This window comes from Eptesicus fuscus, chromosome 21, assembly GCF_027574615.1.
Source record: "Eptesicus fuscus isolate TK198812 chromosome 21, DD_ASM_mEF_20220401, whole genome shotgun sequence".
Taxonomy (NCBI): Eukaryota; Metazoa; Chordata; class Mammalia; order Chiroptera; family Vespertilionidae; genus Eptesicus; species Eptesicus fuscus.
The window spans coordinates 36,384,804-36,409,650 of NC_072493.1; the positions used below are offsets into that span (position 1 = coordinate 36,384,804).

At 53.9% G+C, this 24,847-nt stretch overlaps 3 protein-coding genes across 4 annotated transcripts; 1 reads left to right on the forward strand and 2 right to left on the reverse strand.

The window, feature by feature from the left end:
- Window positions 1-269: 269 nt before the first annotated feature.
- NFKBIB (NFKB inhibitor beta) lies at window positions 270-7,900 on the forward strand. Of its 2 annotated transcripts, none has more exons than XM_054710860.1 (6): window positions 270-544; window positions 5,124-5,229; window positions 5,310-5,643; window positions 6,577-6,665; window positions 6,756-7,028; window positions 7,739-7,900. In XM_054710860.1, the coding sequence occupies exons 1-6, from the start codon at window positions 366-368 to the stop codon at window positions 7,832-7,834; spliced, it is 1,077 nt and encodes a 358-aa protein (XP_054566835.1). In that variant the 5' UTR covers window positions 270-365; the 3' UTR covers window positions 7,835-7,900. The 2 variants fall into 2 exon arrangements, with proteins under 2 accessions (XP_054566835.1, XP_008137845.1); XM_008139623.3 differs by having other exon boundaries at window positions 6,756-7,016.
- Window positions 7,901-7,967: 67 nt separating this feature from the next.
- CCER2 (coiled-coil glutamate rich protein 2) lies at window positions 7,968-10,519 on the reverse strand. Its single transcript, XM_028142752.2, is given in 6 exon segments — window positions 7,968-8,311; window positions 8,966-9,265; window positions 9,268-9,551; window positions 9,952-10,039; window positions 10,176-10,216; window positions 10,447-10,519. Coding segments are annotated over 6 exon segments (867 nt in total). The 5' UTR covers window positions 10,511-10,519; the 3' UTR covers window positions 7,968-8,221.
- A 1,723-nt stretch (window positions 10,520-12,242) lies between these two features.
- SARS2 (seryl-tRNA synthetase 2, mitochondrial) lies at window positions 12,243-24,691 on the reverse strand. The gene is made up of 16 exons (XM_008139621.3): window positions 24,402-24,691; window positions 19,931-20,026; window positions 18,173-18,202; window positions 17,442-17,582; window positions 17,308-17,362; window positions 16,530-16,593; window positions 16,187-16,292; window positions 15,416-15,463; window positions 15,066-15,174; window positions 14,718-14,763; window positions 14,547-14,634; window positions 14,354-14,463; window positions 13,571-13,664; window positions 13,385-13,477; window positions 13,225-13,290; window positions 12,243-12,915 (listed from the first exon to the last, which is right to left on the reverse strand). The coding sequence occupies exons 1-16, from the start codon at window positions 24,666-24,668 to the stop codon at window positions 12,772-12,774; spliced, it is 1,557 nt and encodes a 518-aa protein (XP_008137843.1). The 5' UTR covers window positions 24,669-24,691; the 3' UTR covers window positions 12,243-12,771.
- Window positions 24,692-24,847: the final 156 nt, after the last annotated feature.

Consider the following 24,847-nt stretch of genomic DNA (forward strand, 5'->3'; position numbering starts at 1 on the left):
CATTCTCTCTAAAAATCAATGGAAAAATATTCTTGGGTAAGGATTAACAACAACAAAAAAAAAATAATAAAAAGAATAAACAAGCGAGGCCCTGACTACGAGTCCCAAAGTGCCCTGCGCTGATAGGGTAGCCATGTTGACAAAGGGCGCCTGGAAAATGTGGGAACCGGTAGAGAGCGTAGTCTACATGGAAACTCTGATTGGCCAGGGAGCGATACGGGGCGGAGCGTGAGCGATTTAGCCGACGCTGATTGGGTGGATCCGGGGGAGTGTTGGGGAATTCCCTGCAGGGCGGAAGCGCCGGAGCTCCAGGCAGAGCCCAGCGACTGGCCCGCGGCCACGGGGCCCCTGAGGCTTGGAGGGCCATGGCCGGGGTCGCGTGCTTGGGGAAAGCTGCGGAAGCCGACGAGTGGTGCGACAGTGGCCTGGGCTCTCTGGGTCCAGATGCAGCGCCCCCCGGAGGACCGGGATTGGGCGCGGAGCTGGGCCCGGGGCTGTCGTGGGCGCCCCTGGTCTTTGGCTACGTAACTGAGGATGGGGACACGTGAGTGAATCTTAGGCTGCCCTCCCTTCTAAATCTGACTCTGATGCTTGACTTCCTGACCTCTAACCCACAAGTCCTAATCTTTTTATAAAGTCAGTTTCCTACCCAACTGATCCTAACCCATATTTTCTGACCTCCTTGACTGAACACTGGTTCTCAGAATTCCACATGCCTTTCCAGTGATCCCAAAACTGGACTTGACCTTCCTGACCCCAGCCCTGAGACCCTTATTAGTAGCTCGGGCAGGCACCTCCTGACCTCTAACCTCCACAGATATTTATGATTTTTGATCCTTCGCTCCTCATTTATGAGCGTTAGACCTTGATATCCGAAATAATTACTTGACCTTTGACTAAGATCCCACCTTCTGAGCACTAATCTTCACATCTCACATTCAAAGGGAAAATTAGTAAGTTCCATGATAGCAGGGATTCATCAAGCAAATAAATACCTATCAAACACAACCGTTTGGTGCTGGTGATAAGGCAGTGAAGAAAGCAAACAAGAACGTATGCGTTGTGGAGTATACATTGGAGAGAGGGGGTTACACAGACAGAAGGAAGGGAGGAAAAAAGAGGAGAGAGGAAAAAGACACAGAAAGACACAAAGTAAGAGAGAGAAAAGAAAGGAAAGACAAAAAATGACAAAAATGAAAAAGACAGAAAAATGGAATGCCAGAGTATAGTAAGTTCTTTGGAGAAAAATCAAGCAGGATAATGAGACAAGATTATTTGGGGAGGGCATTCCGGGTAAGAGGGTAGAACAAAAGAAAAAAACAATGTTGGAAAGGCCCAAGTGAGGGATTGTACCTGGGGTTTTTGTGTGTTTTCTGCTATATCCTCAGCGACTGATCAGAACCTAACCCATAGGTGGCACTCAATAAACACTGATCTTCTCTCAAAGAACCCAGTTGGCTTCATTAATTTTCTCTTTTCTTTGGTTTTCTATTTTATTGATCTCTGTTCTGACTTTCATTATTTCCTTTCTTCCTCTTAACTTTGGGTTTGATTTATTTTTATTTTTCTAGTTTCTTAAGGAGATCACTGATTTCAGACCTTTCTTCTCTGTTATAGGTGTTATGTGCTATAAATTTCCTCAAGCACTGCTTTAACAGTATCTCACAAATTCTGATAAGTTGTGTTTTGACTTTTATTAAATTCAATATACTTTATAATTTCTCTTTTGATTTCTTCTTTGGTCAGTGGATTATTGAGAAGTATGTTATTTAGTTTCCAGATATTTGGAAGACTTTCCAGATACCTTTCTTTTACTGATTTTTAATTTAATTCTATTGTAGACTGGTAATAGACTTTGTATGACTTGAATTTTTTAAAATTTATTAAGACTTGTTTTATGGTTCAGAATATTGTGTGCACTTGAAAAGAATGTATATTCTTTTCTGTTGTTGGGTATAGTGTTCCATTCCACTTTGTCCTTGATGATGATTGCTGTCTAGTTGTTCTGTCAATTATTGAGAGAAACTTATTGAAATCTCTAATAAGAATTGTGGATTTGTCTATTTCTCCTTGTATTTCTATCAGGTTTTGCTGCTTGTAATTGGACACTATTATCAAGGGCACAAATGTTTATAATTCTGTCCTCTTGATTCATTGATCTCTTTCTCATTATGAAATAACCCTCTCTATTTGTTGCTCTGAAATCTACTTTGATATTAAAATACTCCCTCCTGTTGGGCTGGGGTGGCTCAGTGGTTGAGCGTTGACCTATGAACCAGGAGGTCATGGTTTGATTCTTGGCCAGGGCACATGCCTGGGTTTCGGGTTTGATCCCCAGAGTGGGGCACACAAGAGACAGCCAATCAGTGATTTTCTCTCAAAATTGATGTTTCTCTCTCCCCTTCTCCCTTCCTCTCTGAAATCAATAAACATGTATTAAAAATAAATACTCCCTCCTGCTTTTTTTTTTGACTGACCGGTGTTAGCATGCTACACCTTATTCTACCCTTTGATATTTTTATTTTTACTTTTTAAAATAATCACCCAAGGATGTTGATTTTAGAGAGAGGAAGGGAGAAAGAAAGAGAGAAACATCGATCAGTTGCCTCCCATATGTGCCTCGACAGGAATCAAACCCAAAACCTAGGTATGAGCCCAGACCGGGAATTGAACCTGCAACCTTTTGGTGTACAGGACGACACTCCAACCAACCGACCAACCCGGCCAGGGCCACCCTTTTATTCTTAACCTATTTTAAAATATTTATATTTAATATATTTTATTGATTTTTTACAGAGAGGAAGAGAGAGGGATAGAGAGTTAGAAACATCGATGAGAGAGAAACATCGATCAGCTGCCTCCTGCACACCCCCTACTGGGGATGTGCCCGCAACCGAGGTACATGCCCTTGACCGGAATAGAACCTGGGACCCTTGAGTCCGAAGGCCGACGCTCTATCCACTGAGCCAAACCGGTTTCGGCCTAAAAATATTTATATTTAAAGAGTTTCTTTTAGGCAGCATATAGTTTGGTTTTGCTTTTTTTAGTTAATGTGACAATGTCTGCCTTTTATTTATTAATTTTTAAAAAATATACTTTTATTGATTTCAGAGAGGAAGGGAGAGGGAGAGAGAGAATAGAAACATCACTGATGAGAGAGAATCATTGATCGGCTGCCTCCTGCATGCCCCACTCTGGGGATCGAGCCCGAAACCCAGGTATGTGCCCTTAACCAGAATTTAACTACAGGCCACCCCACCCCCACCCCAGGCCCTCACCACCCCATTGTCTGTGTCCATGGGCCATGCATATGTGCATGCAAAGTCCTTGGTTGATTTCCTGCACTCTGTTCCATGCTTCCTTGTCTCTGGATCTGCTCTGTTCATCAGTTTATTTTGTTCCTTAGGTTCCACTTATGAGTGAGATCATGTGATACTTGTCTTTCTCTGACTGACTTATTTCACTCAGCATATTCTCCAGGTCCCTCCATGCTTAAAGAGTAAGACATTCTTTTTTACTGCTTCGTAGTATTCCATGGTATAAATGTACCACAGCTTTTTTATCCACTCATCTACTCATGGGCACTTGGGCTGTTTCCAGATCTTAGCTATTGTAAATTGTGCTGCTATGAACATAGGGGTGCATACATTATTTCTGATTGGTATTTTGGGTTTCTTAAGATACATTCCTAGAAGTGGGATCACTGGGTCAAATGGCAGTTCCATATTTAATTTTTTGAGGAAACGCCATACTGTTTTCCATAATGACTGCACCAGTCTGCGTTCCCACCAGCTGTGCACTAGAGTTCTCTTTTATCCACATCCTCGCCAGAACTTGTCATTTATTGATTTATTGATGGTAGTAGCCATTCTGACAGAGGTGAGCTGATGCCTCATTGTTGTTTTAATTTGCACCTCTCCGATGATCAGTGACTTTCAGTACTTTTTCATGTCTCTTGGCCATCTGTATGTCCACTTTGGAGAAGTGTCTATTTAGGTCCTTTGCCCATTTTTTCATTGGATTGTCTGTCTTCCTTTTGTTAAGTTGTATGAGTTCCTTATATACTTTGGATATTAACCCTTTATCAGATATTTCATTGCCAAATATGTTCTCCCATACAGTGTTTATATCTTCTTTTATCTCTTTTTTCAATGTCCTGTAGTTTTCCGAGAACAGGTCTTTTGCTTCCTTGGTTAAGTTTATTCCTAAGTATTTTAACTTTTTTGTTGCAATGGCAAATGGTATTGTTTAGTTTCTTTTTCTGAGAATTCATTATTGGTGTATTAAAAAAAAAACCCATCTATTTTTGGGTGTTAATTTTGTATCCTACTACATTGCTAAATTCATTTATTAAACCTAGTAGTTTTTCGGTGGAATCTTTAGGATTTTCTATGTGCAATATGCCATCTGCGAATAATGACAGTTTACTCCTCCTTTCTGATTGGGATTCCTTTTATTTCTTCTTCTTGTTTGATTGCTGGGGCTACGACTTCCAGTACTATATTCTTTTTTTTTTTTAAAAATATATTTTATTGATTTTTCACAGAGAGGAAGGAAGAGGGATAGAGAGCTAGAAACATCGATGAGAGAGAGACATCGACCAGCTGCCTCCTGCACACCCCTCACCGGGGGAAGTGCCCGCAACCAATGTACAAGCCCTTGACCGGAATCGAACCTGGGACCTTCCAGTCCGCAGACCGACGCTCCATCCACTGAGCCAAACCGGCTTCGGCTACTATATTCTATATATATAAAAGTTGGTCGCCTCCAACTGCCCTCCCTTGCCGGCCCAGTCACCCCCAACTGCCCTCCCCTGCGGGCCACCTAGTGTGAGGGTGTGAGGGTCAGTTTGCATATCACCTCTTTATTATATAGGATGTTTTGTCTGATTTGTTCGTTGATTCATATGGGAGGGAAATCTGGTCCATGTTGGAGAGGAGGCAGAAGTCCTACTTAATAAATATTGATTAAACAAATTTTCGACATTACCTCAGACCTGACCCTCTCAGATTCCTGACATCTGATTCTAGAACTGTGGTCATAATGGCTAGCACATAGTTTCCTGAATGAGCGAATGCAAGAGGACTTGACCTGTGCCTTCTGACCCCTGTCCTTGTTCTCAGGGCACTGCACTTGGCAGTGATTCATCAGCATGAGCCCTTCCTGGACTTCCTCCTAGGCTTTGCAGCTGGTACTGAGTACCTGGACCTGCAGAATGACCTGGGCCAGGTGAGCCACTGGAAGGTAGTGTAGGGCTTGGGGCCAGGATTCTCAGTGTGACTTCTAACACTTGTGCTCTGCTCCTGCAGACAGCCCTGCACCTGGCAGCCATCCTGGGGGAGGCATCCACGGTGGAGAAATTGTATACGGCGGGCTCCGGGGTGCACGTGGCAGAGCGTGGGGGCCACACAGCGCTGCACCTGGCCTGCCGCATGGGGGCACACGCCTGTGCTCAAGTGCTGCTCCAGCCCCGCCCCCAGCACCCTAGGGAAGCCCCCCATATCTACCTCGCTCAGGACCCTGACCGTGACACCCCCGGCACTGACCACACTGCTGTTGCGTTGAACCCCAAACCCGACTTGGAGAAGGAGGAGGACGAGAATGAGGACTGGAAGCTGCAGCTAGAGGCGGAAAACTATGAAGGTGAGGGTCCGCAGTACTGAGGAGGTCCAGGTGACAGCACCTGGCTTTGGGCTCAGCTCTCCTGACTCAATTCCCGGCCCCTTGGGAAATAATACTGAGGCTTCAGGGACCCTGGCATTGGGACCAGAGACTCCTGCCCAGGCCCCAGATTATTGAGAATTGGCTGTGTGGGACCCAGAACCCCTACCTGGAGGCTCCAGATCACTAGGAACCCACAGGCCTAGAGCTATTAGGCCAAATCCAGTGGTTGGGCCCAGCCTCCCCAGCCGGAAGGCACAACTCACCAGGCACAACACATCCTGGACTTCTCCCTACCCCCAACCATGGGTCCCAGCCCACCTAGGATAAGGGAACTCAAGGCTCAGGCCCTCTGTGAATCTGGTAGCCCAGGCTCCAGAAGACTGACACCGGAGTGGCACAGCCCTCTTCAGCCAGTTCTCATGGGAAAAAGACTGTCTACCAGGGCCCTGGTGTCCGAGTCTCAGCTCTCCCATCTCTAAGCCCAACTACCCGGGACTGGCCCCTTCAATAAGCGACTGAGGTCATCCAGGACCCAGTCAGTGTTCAGGGTCAACCCCAGTCCCCCAAGCTCACAGGTCCTTCCACCACTCGGGACCCAGGAATTTGAGTTTCAGGTTCTTTGTGAAGAAAGACCAGGGACTCAGGTCTTCTGGTCCCAAGATCCAGGCCTCCTGTCCGGAGCCGCAGGCTCTTCAGCCACAGGCCCACAACCTAGGTACTGGCCCTGCCAGCCAGTTCCAGTTGCCCTGGGACTTAGGCACTTGCAATGCAGATGCCTCTTTGACACACCCAGGAATTCAGGAGCCAGACCCCAGACTCGGTCACCCTCGGGCCACAAAGCCCTCCCCCGAGACTGTGGCATTGGGGGCCCAGATCCCTCAGCCCCATAGTCTCACATCACTCTGTCCCCAGGCCACACCCCACTCCACGTGGCCGTCATCCACAAAGATGCAGAGATGGTCCGACTGCTGTGGGAGGCCGGAGCCGACCTAAACAAACTGGTGAGCCTCCCTCGGGGGAAGGTGTGGCAGGTTGGGGGTTGTCCCAGAGTGGGGCAGGGCCCCCTCTGACCTCTCTGCCGTACCCTACAGGAGCCCACGTGTGGCCGGAGCCCCCTGCACTTGGCAGTGGAGGCCCAAGCAGCTGATGTGCTGGAGCTTCTCCTGAAGGCAGGTGCCGACCCTGCTGCCCGCATGTACGGTGGCCGCACCCCGCTGGGCAGCGCCATGCTCCGGCCCAACCCCGCCCTCGCCCGCCTCCTCCGTGCACACGGAGCCCCTGAGCCCGAGGATGAGGACGACAAGCCTGGGCCCTGCAGCAGCAGTAGCGACAGTGACAGCGGGGATGAGGGCGTGAGTCAGGAGGCAAGGCCGGGTGGCTCAGCTGGGGGCTCAGGGTAGATGGGCAGGTGGGAAGGGGGACAAGAGAAATTAAGCAGCGCCTTGAGACTGACCGTGGGCTGCTGCGATTTGAGAACTCGGGCAGGAGTGCACATGGTGCAGGTGACCTGGACAGGGGTTGCGGGGAGAACTCTGGGCTGTGGTGGTTGAGATATTAAGGCAATGGCAGAGGGAGAACTCAGGCAGAGGCAGAGAAAAGACCTCAGTTGTAGTGACTGGTAGGTAGGCAGCAGTGAGCAGCAGTGAGGGGAGTGATGTTGTGGAGCAGGAGTGGGAGAACTCTGGCTGTGGGAAGGTGACCGTGGGCAGCAGTGATTCGAACACTGGCAGCAGTGAGGCTGCTGCTTGGGAGAACCCTTGGGCAGGGGTGGTGTTGCATGGTGGGAGCTGAGGAATCTGGGTAAAGGCAGAGGGAAGGGGTGGAGGAGGGAGACCTCAGTGGCCGTGGCTGCTGAAGAACTGGAGAAGCAACTGGGCTCCAGCTCCAGCAGGAGCGGGGAGAACACAGGTGACCTTGAAAATGGTGGATGGAGAACTAAGCAGGGAAGCTGAACTGCGAGTGGGGAAACGTGGGTTTCAAGGCAAGACCAGATCTTAGGGCGGGTGGGAGAAATTGGGCAGCGGGCAAGGTGGCAGCCATCTGAGCCCCTCTGCCTGGCCTCCTCTGCCCCCAGGATGAATACGACGACATCGTGGTCCACAGTGGCCGGAGCACAAACTGGCTACCTCCTACCCCAGCTTCAAAACCTCTCCCTGATGACCCCATCTGACTTGTTAATAGAATTTCTAATTAAATAAAATCCTAGTTCTGACAATCAGAGACTAGATTGACTATTGCCTTCCCAGTCCTCCAGTTTACTCCTGGGCTCCATCCCTCCAAAATCGAGGGCCACACAGGAAGCCGTGGTGGTTTTCTTTGTGCTTTATTCACTCAGGAGGGTTGGAGTGGGTTTGTGGGTGGCAGAGTGCTTCCTGAGTCGGTCTAAACCCACCCCCTTATTCAGCGAAGACGTGGCCCCTCAGGCCTGGTTCCAAGGCACACCCTTCTCTCACTCCTGCAGGTTGGGGAGAGGCAGGGGCGCCAGATGAGGTGGGGGTTTTCGGGGTCACTAGTCCTAAGCCATAGGGTGTGCCAGGAAGGAGGACATGAGGTCGAGTCATCCCTCCCTCCTGAGCTCCTCCCCCAGCATCTCCGCTGCCTTCTTCAGCTCCTCTCTCACGTGCTCCAGCCGCTCCACATCCTGCTCCTGGTGGGATCAGAAATGGGTGATCAGCGCTCGCCTCCAAAGGCAGGCCACGTCAGGGGTTGCCCATGAATGTGGGCCACGTCAGGGATTGCACAATGGCAGCCAGCAGCAGTCACCTCAGTCATCATGGGCTGTCATGGTGACCACAGTGGTTGCTCTAACCCTGAAGAGGAACGGGACCAGTGAGGTCTGTGGTTGCTGCCACAGCCAACAGCAGCAGACCCAGGACTCGCAAGCGTATCCAGCTGGGATGCCATGACCCATGTGGGGGGATGGCCATTTTGGTTCCTGCCATCAGTCATGGAAGCATCTCACTTTCGATGACCCAGCAATATATCCATCCCCTTATTCAGTGAACCAGGCACAGCAGCCTTTTCTTATGGCCAATTTGCTCGGCAGGGACTAACAGTGGTGGCTACCTCAGACGCTCTGTGCACGAATGGTGGCCATCTGGGTTACTGTAATCAGAATGGAAGCCTTCTTGGTCAAGTCAAGGCCCTTCTTGGATGTTGCTACCTCGTCCTGGTGTCAGTCCTGGTCACTGTGACCCATTTATGGTGGAACTTGCTATTTAAGGCCCAACACTGGTAGGAGTTTGGTAGGAGCTCCACTGACGTTTGGTCCACCCTGCTCCCCATTGCCCCCTCTACTCACCTCCCTCTCCAAAGCCTCTTCCTTCTCCTCCTGCGTGGACTCGGTTTCTGGCTGGCGGTGGTGGTGGTACAGCGAGTCCTTGTGCCTCTCTCTTCCCCGGCCCTTGGCCCCCTGCCACAGGCTGCTGCCCCCTCCCAGCACGTGCACGCCCTTCTCCTTGGCCTTGAACTGGGCCATCTCCTCTTCACTGGCCTGCTCTGCCACCCGCTTCTGGGGGTCCCCTCCATCCTCTTGCCACCGCTTCCACAGGCCTTCGAAGGTCTCCATGGGCCCCCTTTTTTTCTTTTCCTCCTTCTCCTCCTTCCCTCCTTCTCTCCTCCTCCTCCTCTCTCCTCCTCCTTCTCCTCCTCCTCCTCCTGTGCCTCCTCATGGTCCTCTTCCTGGTGGAGCCGGCTGTGGAGATGCTCGTGCATGGCCTGTTCCCGCACCTCAGACTTGTGGGTCTTCTCTGCTGCCTCCTCCTCTTCCTCATCCCTCACTTCCTGGCTGGACCTCATCTTCCCAGCCTCCCGCTTCTTGAAATCACTCACCAGCAGGCCTTTCTCCTCAGAGGACACACAGCTGTAGGGCTCTGTCTCACACAGCTCTGGAGGGAAGAGAAAGGACACTGTGCAGCCAGTTGGGAAACAGCTGGAGGAGTCTGGGGCCTCCTGAGGTCCACAGGGGGACTGCCCAGAACTGGGAGAGGAGGGTCAGGGCCCAGGGACATTCTCCGCCCCCTCCTCTTCCTCTGTAAGGAGCCCCAAGGGTGGGCTGGGGACCAGGCTGGACACTTTGGGAGAAGGGAGGGGCATGAGGACTTGCTGCACCACCACCTCCGCCGCCAGCCAGAAATTGAGCCCAAGCAGAAGGAAGAGGCTTCAGAGAGGGAGGTGAGTGGAGGAGGCAAGGGAGGCCCTGGGATAAGAGAACACCCTCCAGGCAGCCCGGGGCAGAGCTCTGGGGGGTGGGGCTCCCAGAGGAACTGGAGCCTGGGTCCTCCTTACCTTTGTGGAGGAGAGCCATGCAGGGGCCTCGCTGGGCCTGACCCAGAGTCAGCATTTCTGTGACCACCTCTGCCAGACAGCGGGTCAGCTGGGGGTGAAGGGTCAGAGGGGAGAGCAGATGGGGGTAAGGAGAGCAGGTGGAGGGGAGGTGATGGGGAGGAAGCTGGGCAGGGAGGGCCAAGGCTCCAGGGAGATGAGGCAGGGTAAGAGGTCACACTCCTTACCTCCTCCTTGGAGGGTCTTGATGCCAGAGGAGCAGCGGTGGCTGTGGAGGAAGGAGATGGGATCTGGGCTTGGGACCCCCACCCCCCACCCCGGGCTGTCCCTGGTGCTGATCCCAGCTCCAAGGGCGCCCTGATCCCCAGTCCCCTCCCCAGCCACCTGTCCGATGAACTGTCCCCACTGGACAGCTGGGCCCATGAAGTTTCTCATCCGACCCGCTGGGTGTACTGTCCCAGCCCCCAGTCACCCTCCTCCCCGGTTTCTTGCACTCACACGCCCCCAGCAGCAGGGACAGCGGCAGCAATAGCAGCACGGAGGGCCTTCCGTGGCGCTGCATGGTGGTGCTCCCCAATCAGGGTCCTCGGCGCTAGGGTGGCAGCTCCTTATAACCCGTACACCCCCCACCCCGGGGAGAAAGTGACGTCACCACTGCCCCCTCCCGCTGCAGGCGGAACGACAGCTGCGGGGCGCCGACCTGCCTGAGACCCTCAATTATTCATGGGGACCCACACCCTGCACCCTTGCCCCTCCTGCTTCTGGCCCAGAACCAGCATGGGGATAGGGAGGTTTCCCCAGAGAAGGTCTGACAAGCAAAAGGCCTCGTTGAAAGGGGGGCCTGGGTTTGAAGCAGCCGCCACTTACTGACCAACCTCAGGCGACGCTTACCTTTTCTTGGCCCGTTTCCTCACCTGGAAAGTGGGTCTCACAGCCTACCTATCCCCGAGGTTGTGACTGGCTCTGCCTGACGCCCAGCTCCACAGCTCCCAGCCCTGCAGCCCTTGGACACTTCCTTGGTAAAATAGGGTCGGTGACAACCTATTCCCCAGGCGAGGCTTGGCGGTGAGGATCAGATGGATGAATGTGTGTGTAAGATCATTGAGGCCAGCGGTCGCCAACCTTTCGGACCTCACGGGCCACCAGTGGTTGGCGGCCCACTGGTTGGTGACCGCTGACTTAGGCAGTTCTGGGTACTGGGAACTACTCAGGTTGGAGCACCTGCAATCCTGTCATTTTTTTTTTTTATATATTTTTATTGATTTTTTTACAGAGAGGAAGGGAGAGGGACAGAGAGTTAGAAACATCGATGATAGAGAAACATCAATCAGCTGCCTCTTGCACACCCCCTACTGGGGATGTGCCCGCAACCAAGGTACATGCCCTTGACCAGAATCGAGCCTGGGACCTTTCAGTCCGCAGGCCGACACTCTATCCACTGAGCCAAACCGGTCTCGGCAATCCTGTCATTTTTATTGAGCACCTACTACATGCCCAGTGAGGCTGCTGCAGTGAAGGAACTGGCACGCCGTCTTGCCCTCTTGGCGCAGGCACTGAGAAGGGGTGACAGACAATACTCAAATGATCATGTTATGTAAGGAAGGAAGGAAGGGAGGGAGGGTTGAAGTGGGGTCTTGTGGCCTTTCCTGAGCTGGAGCCACAGGGGGGCTCTGGGCAGGGGGCACAAGCCCCGATGCCCGTGTCACAGGGGCGCTCTGGCTGTATGTGTGGGACCAGGAGCAGGGAGACACCAAAGGGGCTACATGACTCTCCAAATGGGAGACAGCGGTGGACAGGACCATGGAGGGGCTGGGATGAGAGAGGGCGGGCTCTGGAAACATTCCGAAGGTGCCACGGCCCAGGTCTGCAGACGTGGATGGAAGAGGAATCGAGGGTGACCTACAGGGGGAGGATGGGGCCAGGGGAGCTGGGAAAATGGCTCCAAATGCGGCAGCGGGCACACCCAGGGGAAGAGCAAATTTGGTTTCACCATCGATGCTGCCTACTGGCCCTCTGCCTGGAGCGGGGGGCTGAGAGGTGAGGCAGAAATGGGTCAGGGGGAGGGGTCACTATCCCATTGGGGGAGAGGCCTCCGCATCCTCTCAGCTCCCCCGGTGGTCCCAAGCTACTGAACGGTGGGCCTGGGTTCAAACCCAGCACTGTCCATGTGCCCTAGGAGTTGCTGGGTATGTCCAGCCATGGCCCCTCTGATAATTTAGCACTTCTGAGCAATTGCCCCCCACCCCACACAAGTTGGCCAGGGCCGTCTCCCGTGCTCACAGATCCATAAAGACCACTGTTCTGACCATTTATTAGGGACCTTGTGCTAAGCACTAAGCGGGGAGGGAAGAAAGAAGGGGTGGAGGCCTCTCTTCTTGATTTCAGAGAGGAAGGGAGGGAGAGAGAAACATCCATGAGGAGAGAGCATCCTGGATCGGCTGCCTCCTGCACGCCCCACACTGGGGATCCAGCCCACAACCCGGGCATGTGCCCTTGACCGGGAATCGAACCTGTGACCTCCTGGTTCCTAGGTCCACGCTCAACCGCTGAGCCACGCCGGCCAGGCGAGGCCTCTCTTCTTATCCCATCCCTAGATCCGTCAAGACCCCAGATGTCCTGCTTCCCATTGGGACCCCCCAATGACAACAAGGTCACTGATTCTGAGGCAGCCGGGAAGGAGAGGTGGACCCTGGAGTCCACAGGCCCAGGCGTGGAGCTGAGGAGGAATACAGATGTCAGGGCAGGCTCAGGACACGTCTCAGGGTCCAGGGTCCCCTCAGCCAGCGAGCAGCGACAACCCAGGTGGCTGATGAGGATGAGTCCTCAGTTCAAGGCAGGCTGGCCCGGGAGCCTGGGCTTCTGGCGCTGGTTGGGCCCAATATACTGGAGAGGCACGTGGGTGGGGGCTGTGATCCGATCGGTGCCAAGGTAGGGCTGGAGGGCAGAGGGGATGAGGACCGAGCCGTCCTGGGGACAAAGCAGGCCTTAGGATGCTGCCACTGCACTAGCCCTCCACCCCCTGCCCTTTTGGGTACAATTCACCATTTTTATTTTATGTTTTTAAGATTTCTTTACTGATGTTTATAGAGAGAGGAAAGGAAAAGGAAAAACACCACTGCGAGTGGGAAACATCCATCAGCTGCCTCCTGCATGCTCCCTACCAGGGACTGAGCCCACAATCTGGGCATGTGCCCTGACCAGGGATCGAACCAGCAACCTTTCAGTGCCCAGGATGATGCCCAACCAACTGAGCCACACTGGCCTGGGCCCCCTCACCTTTTGCTGATTGCTCTCCAGGAGGGCGATGAGAAGGCGGGGGACAGCACAGGCTGTGGCGTTCACCTGGGAGAGAGACACGCTCAGGCTGAGGCCTGCTGGCGGGCCCCAGGGAGGGTTGAGGTGGTGTGGACGGTTGGGAGTGGAGGCAGGTGCTCACCGTGTGGGCAAACTGCAGCTCCCCAGCCTCTGTCTGGAACATGATGTGGAGGCGGCGGCTCTGGAAGTCTGTGCAGTTAGAAGCGCTGGTGACCTGGACATGGGGGTGGGGTGAGCTGAGGGATCAGCTGTGAGGGCTGGTGTCATCTCCTTTCCACCCTGTGTCCCCACTGGGACGGGGGCTCACCTCACCAAAGCTGCCCCGGCCTGGCATCCAGGCCTCAATGTCGTACTTGCGGTAGGCGGGAAGGCCCAGTTCCTGGGTGGGCATGTCCAGGACCCTGCAGCCATGGAGAAAGGCAAGGTGAAGTTCAGAGTGAGAAAAATGGAGGCAATGGAAGAGAAGGCAGCTGAGAGTGGGCAATGGAAGTAAAAGAGGGAGACAGTGGCAAAGGGGACACGTCACTGAGGCAGTGGGTGGTGATGGAGGTGATGCAGGAGGCAGGAAGGAGCTGATGGGAGAGAAGACCAGGGAGGAGAACGGGCATGTGGCCGTGTCTCCAGGCTGCTCACCACGGCCAGTCCCACTGTCTGTAATAATAGCACCCCAAATTTTTGTAATGGCTCACCCCCCAAAAAAAGTCTGTTTTTCAGCGTCTTTTGAAAGCTAGGTGTGACTGACAGTGAGAGGGCAAGTAGGCTTCCAACATCTTAAAGGCAAGGGGTATGTCCCCCCTTCTCACTGGTGGCGAGAAGCCGCCTGGGACTGCACGAGGCAGAACCTTAGGGATGGGGAGCAACAGGAGGGAAGGGGCCTGGGTCTCGACCCTGGAGCACCCTGTGCTGCTTATGCTGTGGCTACAATCCCATAACCCTGGTCAGGACTTCAGAGACTGATAGGCAGACAGAGAGCCTACACAGGGAAAAGGGGGCAGGGGGAGAAGTGGAGAGGGTTTTCAGAATGGGGGGAGCACCAGCCCAGCATCTACCTCCTCTCTCCCCGCCACCTCAGCCCCACCCCTGTCCGCACCGGAAGTGCAAGCCCAGCTCCGTCAAGATCTCCATCTGCAGGGACAGAAACTCCTCCAGCAGCTGCGAGCTCTGCTCCAGCCCAGGGCCTGTCACCCCAAACATCTCCACCTGGCGCAGAGCAGGGGGCAAAGGAGTCAGGAGACCCATGGCTGTTGGGGTGACCCCCCCCCCAAAGTCCCTGCTATGCCAACCTTGGTGAAGTGGTGCACTCGATATAGCCCCCATGGCTCCTTCCCTGTGTGTGTTTCTGCCCGGTAGCAGGTACTGGAACAAACCATCCTGGGGGAGCAGGGGTGGTGGGGTCAGGGGAGGGAGAGGGAACACCACAGGTGGGGACAAGGTCTACAGGAACTGGGCATCACCTGATTGGCAGGTCCCTGAAGGCCACAGAGTGGTCCATGAAGTAGCCTGGGAGGAGAGGGGGACAGGGTGGGTCAGCCAGGGCCACCCTCCATCCACAGGAAACTTTTGTAGGATTACAAAAGGAATCCCCTCTGGCAGACACAACCTCATGTCCGGCATGTGGCTGGACCCTCACTGTGCTGTTAGGCGGTAAACAACCTGCACAGCTGTCATATGTTGGCCCTGGGGTTGCCAAGATATTCTGGGCAGGCAGCCGCCACCCCCCGAATACTCCAAGTTGCTGCCTTATAATTGCTCCGAGGACACTGGAGGGGTGCTCACCACCCTTGCCCCAGGCAGGTGCTCACCTGCAAGCCCCACCTCTGCTGTCCCGGCCAGGTTGAGGTCTTCAAAGCGGGAGGGGTCAATGTTGTAAATCTGGGATGGGTTGGCATTAGGTGTCATCCCACAGCCTTCCTGAGGAGGCCAAGCCACAGAGGTCAGGGGACAGCTAACCACGGCCTCCTCCATTTTGCAGTCACAACCCCTGCTCCTCCCCTCGAAGAATCTGGAATCACCCTGGCCTCCCTGGCCCATCCTGACCCCTCAAGCCAGCCCCAGGGCAGTTTCCTCAGGGGAGACAGGCTGGCCTCTGCCCGGGGTCCCCAGCGCGGGGCCTGATACACAGCTCGGCATGGGCAGCAGAGCCCTCACTCACAAACACAGCTCCTCGGAGAAGGTCCGGCACTGTCATGGGGGTGAAGCCCTGCGTGGGGAAGGAAAGGGGTGAGTAGCACGGCCAAGACCCCTCCCAGGCCCCAAGCTCAGGCCTGAAGGGGCACCGCAGATGGGCCACCGGCACTCCCTCGTCACTCGGAAGTCCGTTCCACTTCAGAGGAAATGGAGGAAGGCCTGAGCAGTGGGCTGAGCTGGCCCCGGCCCTGGTGTCCCTGTCACTGGGACCCTCTGGTGGCGCCTCATGGTTCCCCCACTCAGATCACACCACTGATCACATAGTTCAATCGTTCCCTCCCCTGCTAAAGCCTTCCGCGGCTCCCCAGGTAATGTCCAAGTCCCTTGCCATGGCCAATGCCCCATGCATCGAGCCCCGGTTGACCCCTCTCCAGTGTCAATGGACGCCATGTTTTCACTACATTGTGTACACGGCAGGCAGGCAGGCAGGCAGGCAGGCAGGCAGCAAGTGCAGTGGTTACAAATGAGGCTCTCTCCTTGAGCCTACATGCTAGCTATAAAGCCTTCAGCTACTTACTCCCCTTCCAGACCTCAATTTCTCAATCTCTGAAGTGGGGAGAATACTAGCACCCACCTCAGAAAGTTGTCATAGAATTAAATGTGTCAGGGATACAGGTGACGTTCGGAAAACAGTAAGTGGAACGGCGGTCACACCCCCTCCTCAACTGCCTTGAGCCTTCTGAGCTCGGCTTCCATGCCACCCCCTCCAGGCAGCCCTCTCATACTGGGACCATACCCGCTGGACGAGCTTGCTGAGGGTGAAGTTGACCAGGCCGTGCTGCAGGAGGGCTCCAGCCCCGCGCAGGTAATAGGAGCGGTGGCCAGACACGTGAGACAGGCGCCTGGGAGACAGATGGGCAGACAGGCGGGGGCGTGTGGGCCAGGGCTCGGAGGCTGGGGTGTTGGGGGAAAAAGACCGAATGCCCAGGGGCAGAGGCCCAGATGCCAAACGGGGACCTGGGCATCAAACATTCATGAGGGGTGCGGCCCCGGTGGCTCCACATCCGGGACGGGGCTGGGGGAGGCAGAGCCGGCGGCCAGCTGTTGGGAGTGGGGAGGGTTGGGGGGGGGATGCTCACTTCTGACGGATGATGTCAAGCTTCTCGGCGATTTCCAGGTGGCCCCGGGGCTGGAAGGAGAAGGCTGGATGTGGAAGAAAAGCAATGGGCTAAGATGGGGAGAGGCAGGGAGATGGGACAGAGAGAAAGATTAGAAAAACGGCGGGGAGGGAAGGCAGTAAAGACAGAAAGGGAGCCCTGGCTGGTTTGGCTCAGTGGATAGAGCATTGGCCTGCGGACTGAAAGGTCCCAGGTTCGATTCCGGCCAAGGGCACATGCCTGGGTTGCGGGCACATCCCCAGTAGAGGATGTACTGGAGGCAGCCAATCAATGATTCTCTCTCATCATTGATGTTTCACTCTCTCTCTCTCTCTCCCCCTCTCCCTTCCTCTCTGAAATCAATAAAGAAATATATTTAAAAAAAAAAAAAAAGAGAGAAAAGGAGAGAGGAAGGAAGATGAAGATGGATGCAGAGATGGGAGCCAGAAAGAGATGGAAGGCAGGATCAGAAAAGGAGAGGAAGAGAGAAGGGAAAGAGAAGGAAACACTAGGTGAAAGGGGGAGAGAATCAGAGAGAGAGCCAGAGAGGCAAAGCCCAGGAGAGATGGGGCCAAAGCCAGACAGTTGGACAGAGACAGGGGCAGGCACACACAGACACGGGGTGGGAGGACCCGACGAGGTGAGGGGAGAGACAGCCTCACGGGGCTGCAGCTGAGGAAGAGGAGGCCAGCACAGCCCCAGCCCCAGAAGCCCCGCCCCAGCCCGGGGCCCGGGGGGCCCGGGCCTGAGTGTGGCCCACCTGGCTTGTCTCCGACCACGTGTAGCACTCGGGCGTGGCTCTCGTCCCCGACGGGCTGCAGGGAGACAGAGGCCATCACCACAAAGGGGGCGCTCGGCAGGCCCCGGCCTCCCTGCTGCCAGCACAGGCCTTACCACATCCGGGTGGGTCTGGTTGGGCAGCCTCAGCGCCCGCAGGTAGAACTGCTCCTCAAGCTGGGCCTCCTTGGGGTACAGGAGCACGAGCTGCTTCCGGATCTCCCGGCCCCGAGCCCGCAGGCTCTGGTACTGCGGGTCCTGGGGGCAGGGCGCGGAGGGTCGGCCCAGGCCGGGGCTGGGGAGTCCCTCTACCAGTCTGACCCGGACCCTGGCTGGCAGAACCTCTGTGGTAGACAATTTGCTGCCTCCGCTTTTGGCTCAATATCCTCGATTTCCTTTAGGGACCCTCCCTTCTCCCTTCACCTTCACATTGCACATCCTCGGGGACATGACCCAGGCCTGGATTACCGAACATTTCACTGCCTTGGCCACAGTGACTGGCTCAAAGACAGGCACCTGCCACAAACCACACGTACGAGAATCGGCCCCAGGACTACGGCTGGAGCTATAAGGGAAGAGGCTCTTTTTGTACCCGACCCAGCCTCCCGTCCCCCACGGGGAGAACGCTGGTCTGGGACTAAGAGGGAAGTAGAACCAAATAGGGAGCCAGGACCTAGACCCAGCTGTACCTGACGTTTGCTTTTTAGTTTCATGAATCAGTAGAGCCTGTTTGTTTTTTTTTTCCTTCCTTAATCCTGTTTGAGTTGTCACATACAATGGAGGAATCATGACTGCTATATGAACTGCCCACCCCCCACCTGGGACAGGACGCCAACCCCCTGTGGTACCTGCTGCACTTGCTTGTTGCCTTGGTTCACCTGGTAGGAAAGACAGACAGGGTGATTGGTTTGATGAAGTTGAGGGTGGGGAGGAGGGGGAGGGGTGAAAGGTCAAACAGGCCAGGGGATCTGAATTGTTGCTCTGTCAATGCCTGGCTGGGTCCCTCCTTGACTGTGCCTCCGTGTCTCTCAGTAAAGCTGTGAAGAGGCAAAATAATAATCACACCTGCAACCCCATTTATTGAGCGCTGCCTCCTGCCTGGCGCCATGCAGAGGGCTCTCACATGATCCTATTTCTTCACAACCTACTCCACGAAGTTGGCATCAACGTGATCCCGTTTTTGTTTTTGTTTTTTTGTTAATCCTCACCCAACGATATTTTTTCCATTGATTTTTAAGGAGTGGAAGGGAGAGGGAGAGAAACATGGATGTGAGAGACACATTGATTGGCTGCCTCCCACAGGCACCGACCGGTGCTGGGGATGGAGCCTGCAACCAAGGTGTGTGCCCTTGACCAGAATCGAATCCGGGACCCTTCAGTCCACGGGCCGACATTCAAACGGGCTAGGGCCGTGACCCCGTTTTGTAGATGAGAAAACTGAGGATCAGAAAGACAGTCTGTGAGCGTGTATTGGAGGCCTGCGACCAAGGGCCTTTGATACCCCAAGCCTCTATGATGCTGAGCAACAGAGGGAATCAGACAGATCTGGGTCTGAATGCTGGGTGCTGACCCGCTGTGTGCCTCTGGGCATTTCTCATTCCCTCTCTGAGCCTCGGCATTCCCATCTGTGAAATGGGATGATAACAGGACCTCCCAGCAGGCTGGTGCATGGCCTCCCTGAGAAGATGCTCTGGCACTCACTGACCATTAACTGAGATCCATTGTGCTGTTTTCCCAGGCTGCCTCCTGTGATGCTTGTGGCCCAGGGCCCAGCACACACACAGTAGGTCCCTGGGAGAAGTAATCAGTGTTGCGAGAGGCCTTCAAACAGAGCGCTGAAAAGCAGCCCAATGCCTGGATGCGAATCCTGCCTCTCCCGCTTCCTGGCTGTGAGACGGAGGCATGCTTTACCCTCCTGAGGCCTCAGCCTCCTCAGCTGTAGAACTGGGTTTGTGCTGTCCCGGTCGCAGTGTTGTGAGAATGTAGAGTAAGGGAAGCATCTAGAACAGTGCCTGGCACAGAGTGACTGGTATATAAATGTCTGCTATTGTTTTTATGACTATTCTTCAGCCCTCTGTAGCAGATGCTGTTGGCTGTCTAATCCAAACTCTCGTGCCCTCCTTCCTCCTTTCCCACAGACCCCTGCCTCAGTCTGCTCTCCCAGGCTGCCTGGAGTTCAGGGAATATGGGTCCAGCTGAGGTTGCCTCTTGCTGCTGATGGGTGGGCGTGGGATTTCTGGGCCCCGGAGAAAGGTCTCCCTGCTCTTGGAAAAGGCACTCGAGCCAGAGAAGCCCCATTTTCAGCCTCTGGCGGCGTCACTGGAATAGACACTGTACTACGACAACCACCTTGGAACTGTGAGAGGGGAAACTGAGGTCAAATCACCACAGCGGAGTCACGGGAGAGAGAGAGGGAAGGAACCTGGGTTGGGGATGCTGGGGGAGCCACCAACTTATCAACCCCAGGGATGCCTGGCCCTGGACGGCTCGTTATGTGAGGTAATGAATGTCCACATCCTTCAAGTTCCTTAAATTTGGTTTCTCATTAAAAACAGCCAGTGGCATCCTGCCTTCCACCTCCACCCGCCTAGGACCCCCCTGCTTACCAGCAGGGCCTGCACTGCCTCCGCCACGGCCCCCTTCTCCTCCTCCAGGCTCCGGATCTGTTCCCGCAGCTGCCTCAGCTCCTGCCATGTCGCGATCTGGGGGTGAACACAGCAGAGAAAGAGGTGAAGCAGCCACTGTCCTCTGCCCCACGTGGACCCGCACTGTCCGGGGCAGCCATTCTCCCCTCCTTCCCTTCATTCTAGGACTTCCTGACGTTCCCTTTCTCAATCCCTGGGGATTGGATGATGGACCCTAAGGAGGGCTGAACAGCTGAACAGAACAACATCCTAAGGGACACAGAACAGGGAGATGAAAGCACCTGGCACTGAGGGACGTGGAGCTCAGGACCCCACCAGCACTCCACTCTCGACTCCCCTGTGGGAGCAGAAGAGCCTCTATCCTAGGGGCCGCCGCAGCAGCTAACCCTGCAGTCCCAGCACGGGGGTCAGGAGGGCGAGGGAGACCAGCGCCCCCTTCTTGGGCACACATATTGCCGGGGAGGCCCTCTGGGAGCCCGGGTCCTCGGCAAACTCCTTTGTCCTCTCTGGTTGCAGTTTCCTTTCAACAACATGGTACAGACACTGCCCTGTGCCCCGGCCGGAAACCTGAAGGGGACAGCGGGTCACAGGCTGGGTGGCTACTCCTTTAGTGGCTCCTCCTGGATGCTCCCTGGACACTTCACGCTCACCAGGTGCAAGATGACTCTCGGAAAAGCGTCACCCCAGATCTGCTCCTCCTCCTTCGGGACAGCCCCACCAACTCCCACCCTCCCTCCCAAAGCCCTGGGCCTCCTCCTGGATGCCACCCCCGCCCCGAGGCCAGGCACCAGGGCTTGTAAACACCCATCAAACCTGTCCTCCCCACCCCCCCTCTCCCAGCCACCCCAGATCCTGTCATTTCCAATGAGGACCCTGTGTGAGCCTCCCAGCCTTCAGGCTCCCCCTTCTCCCCCGCAATCCCGCCAGAGTCCTTCCACAGCTCCTCTTCGCCTGGAAGTAACCCAGCCCTGCCGTCCCCAGGAACAAAACACACAAGGCCGCAGTCTATGCCCTAAGGAAGTGTTTGTTTTTTTTTTCGAGCTTTGGGATGTGGTAAATATACGCCAAATTTACCATTTCAGTCATTTTTTAAGTATGCAGTTCAGTGACACAAAGTGCATTTACACTGTTGTGTTACCACGATCCCTACCCACCTCCAGAACTCTTTCACCTTCCCAAACTGCAACTGTGCACCCGTGAGACACGAACTCCCACTCTCCCCTCCCCCAGCCCCGGGCAACCACCCTTCTACTTTCCGTCTCTATGAATCTGACTACCCTAAGTAACTTAGATAAGTGGGATCATGTACAGTAGGTCCTCGGGTTACGTCGGAGATCCGTTCCTACGGCGAGACGTAACGCGATTTTTACCTACGTCACTCACATGGAGCACATACACAGCAGTAATGAAGTGAAACAGTGAAAAAAGTTTAAAAGAAAGATAACAATTCCTGACCTTTACTTGTGGCAAATAAATAATAAAAAGCATAATGCACGTATGACAGGATCTGGGGTGTCCGGGAGAGGGGGGATGGGGAGGACAGAAATGACGGAACTTTTTAAAAAAATCTATTTTATTGATTTTTTTTTTTTACAGAGAGGAAGGGAGAGGGATAGAGAGTTAGAAACATCGATGAGAGAGAAACATCGATCAGCTGCCTCCTGCACGCCTTCTACTAGGGATGTGCCCGCAACCAAGGTCCATGCCCTTGACCGGAATCGAACCTGGGACCTTTCAGTCCGCAGGCTGATGCTCTATCTACTGAGCCAAACCGGTTAGGGCAGAACTTTTTTTTTTTTAATAAATAAATGGGAGATGGCGACATAACCACGAAATGATGTATGTCGAGTCCGACGTAACCCAATGTCTTTTTGTGAGTGGATTTTTTCACTTAACTTAATGTCCTCAAGGTCCATCCATGAGCCTGGCCGGTGTGGCACAGTGGACTGAGCGTTCTCCTGACACCAGGAGGTGCTGGGGCACAGGCCTGGGTTGTAGGGCTCAATTCCCAGGAGGGGGCATGCAGATCGATGTTTCTATTTCTCTCTAAAATAAATAAAAAACATTTTTTAAAAAAAGTTCATCCAAACCCTAGCCGGTTTGGCTGAGTGAATAGAGTGCCAGCCTGAAAACTGAAGGGTCCCAGGTTTGATTCCGGTCAAGGGCACATGCCCAGGTTGCGGGCTCGATCCCCAGTAGGGGGCATGCAGGAAGCAGCCAGTCAATGATTCTTTCTCATCATTGATGTTTCTTCTCTCTCTCTCCTTCTCCCTTCCTCTCTGAAATCAATAAAAATATATTAAAAAAATAAATAAAAAAGTTCATCCATGATATAACATATGTCAGAACTTCCTTTTTAAGGCTGAACAATATTTATATGTATAGGGTGTCCCCCAAAAATGTATACACACACTTTGAATAATTACTAATTCCAATGGGTTAAATCTGAAAAGAAAGAAACATCAATTGATCTATCAGCTGTAAAGTATATATACATTTTTTTAGGACACCCTGTATACATAAACACACACACACACACACACACATACACACTCACTCACACCACATTTTGTTTATCCATTCATCTATCAATGGATACTTGGGTGCTTTCCACATTTTGGCTGTTGTGAATAATGCTGCCATGAACATGAGTGTGCCAATATCTGTTCAAGTCCCTGCTTTCAATTCTTTGGGGTATATACCCAGAAGTGGAATTGCTGGATCATAGAGTAACTCTATGTTTAATTTTTGGAGGAACTTCCAGACTGTTTTTCTATAGTGACTGTATCCTTGCCAACACTTGTTATTTTCTGCTTTTTAAAAATAATAGCCATTCTAATGGGTATCTAAGCCAGGACTTTAAAATTAAATAGAATATAATCCTATCTAATAAAGAGGGAATATGCCAATTGACTCTCACACTGTCGCAAAGATGGTGGTGCCCACAGCCAATAAGGAGGGAATATGCTAATTGGCTGCCCCACCCTCAAAGATGGTGGAGCCCACAGCCAATAAGGAGGGAATATGCTAATTGACTGCTCCATCCTCAAAGATGGCGGTGCCCACAGCCACAAGATGGCGGCGCCCAGTACCTTCAGCCCCTCCGGGGTGCCTGCCTCTGTAGTGCCCCAGTCCCCACAGCCGCCCAGGGCCGGCCTGAGGCACAGGCAAGCTTTGTATGGTGGCTGCCCAGGGCCACCCTAGGCTCAGGTAACCAGGGCCAGCTGAGGCTTGCGCTGCTGGCAGTGGCAGCAGGAGAGGTGTGATGGGGGGCGTCGCCTCCCCCTGATTGCTGGGTTACCTCCCACCCCTGAGGGCTCCTGGACCGCAGGCCGGGCTGAGGGACCCCCCCCTCCAGTGCATGAATTTTCATGCACCGGGCCTCTAGTAAAACATAAGAATGTATCATACATAGTAAGAGCAAGAATTGTTAGTAAAACTGGTTTCATGTTGGGGCGTGTGGACTAGATCAGGATGTGAAATGTGTTTCTTACTCTCGGCCACAAAGTGTGAAAGACCCTAAATTATCTACATGCCCACCAAATGGATATTTTGTCTTACCTCTAAGCTTTAGTAGTGCTGATCCCTCCCCTGGGGACACTCTTCTCCCGTTCCCCTGGCTGACCTCACTCACTCCACAGATGTTTGCTTAATGCCACCTCCTCTGAGAAGCCCTCCGGAACTGTGTCCTCTACTCTTGTTTTTATAAAATTTTTATTGTTGAAAGTATTACTTATGTCCCTTCCACCCCCCCCCCTACTTTACAGCACTTACCAGAGATTAATTATATGTTTTTAATTGTATGTTAAATCTCTCTCTTTCACTAGACTGTGAACTCAAATTGTCTTGCTCCATGAGTAAGCATCGTGGGGTAGTTAACACTGGCTTCTGGAACCCAACAGCATAGGTTCAGATTCCCACTTGTCACCAGCTACATGATTTTGGGCAAGCTAATTAACTTCTCTGAGCCTTATGGCACCTACTTCACAGGGTTGTTGTAAAACTTAAATTAGATTTAATATGTATAAAGCACTTAGAAAAGGATAGTAGGAGAGTCCAAGAGAGGGCTGCAAGGATTTGGGGTCCCCACCATCCTCCACGCCTCAGCCGGTTCTAGTGGGATTGGATTTAGCCTTCGGATAAGCCTGGCATGAGGTGGAGGCACAGAGGGCACTGGCACACAGTTCCTAGCGCAGAGGAGATACCCCGCACGCCTTGTGGAACAGGCCCATGATGGGCGTCTAGGGAGTGGGGCCTAAGCGCTCGGTGGACCTGGGTGAGGTCCTAGCAAGAGACGTGGAAAAGAACTAAACTTGAAGCGACAAGACCGCCCCCTGCTGGAGAGTGTCTCGCAAGCCCATTCGTCTGCAAAGTGAACAGCCAATAGGCAAAGCGCTCTGGCCTCGACGCTGGCTCGCGCAAGCGCACTCACGATCGCCGGCAGGTCCTCCGGCCGCAGCTCCCCCTTGCGGTGCTCCAGGGAGCGCGCGGCTTCCTCCGGGCGCGTGCACAGCGGCTCCAGGTCCAGCTGAGGGAGCGCGCTGTAGCCCTCGCGTGCGTGCTCGTACAAGAGGTTCCGATCTCGCCTCTCGGTTGCGAAACTTCTCCTTGGCCTCTGGCTGCAGACACAACCTCCCCGGGGCCGGAGCCCTCGGCGGGCCACCAAGGGCCACCAGCGCCGCGCTACGGACGCAGCCATCTTGACCAGGGGACGAGGAGACACACACCCTTTGTCCCGCCCACTCCGCGTGTAGACCAATTGCGAAGCAGCCGTCCTCCAGCGGACGAGTCACGCAGACTTCGGGAGAGGTCACTCTCTTCCGACTCTCCAAAAGCGGTCCAATGAGAGACGTTGACCGAGATTGACTCTGCCGTTGG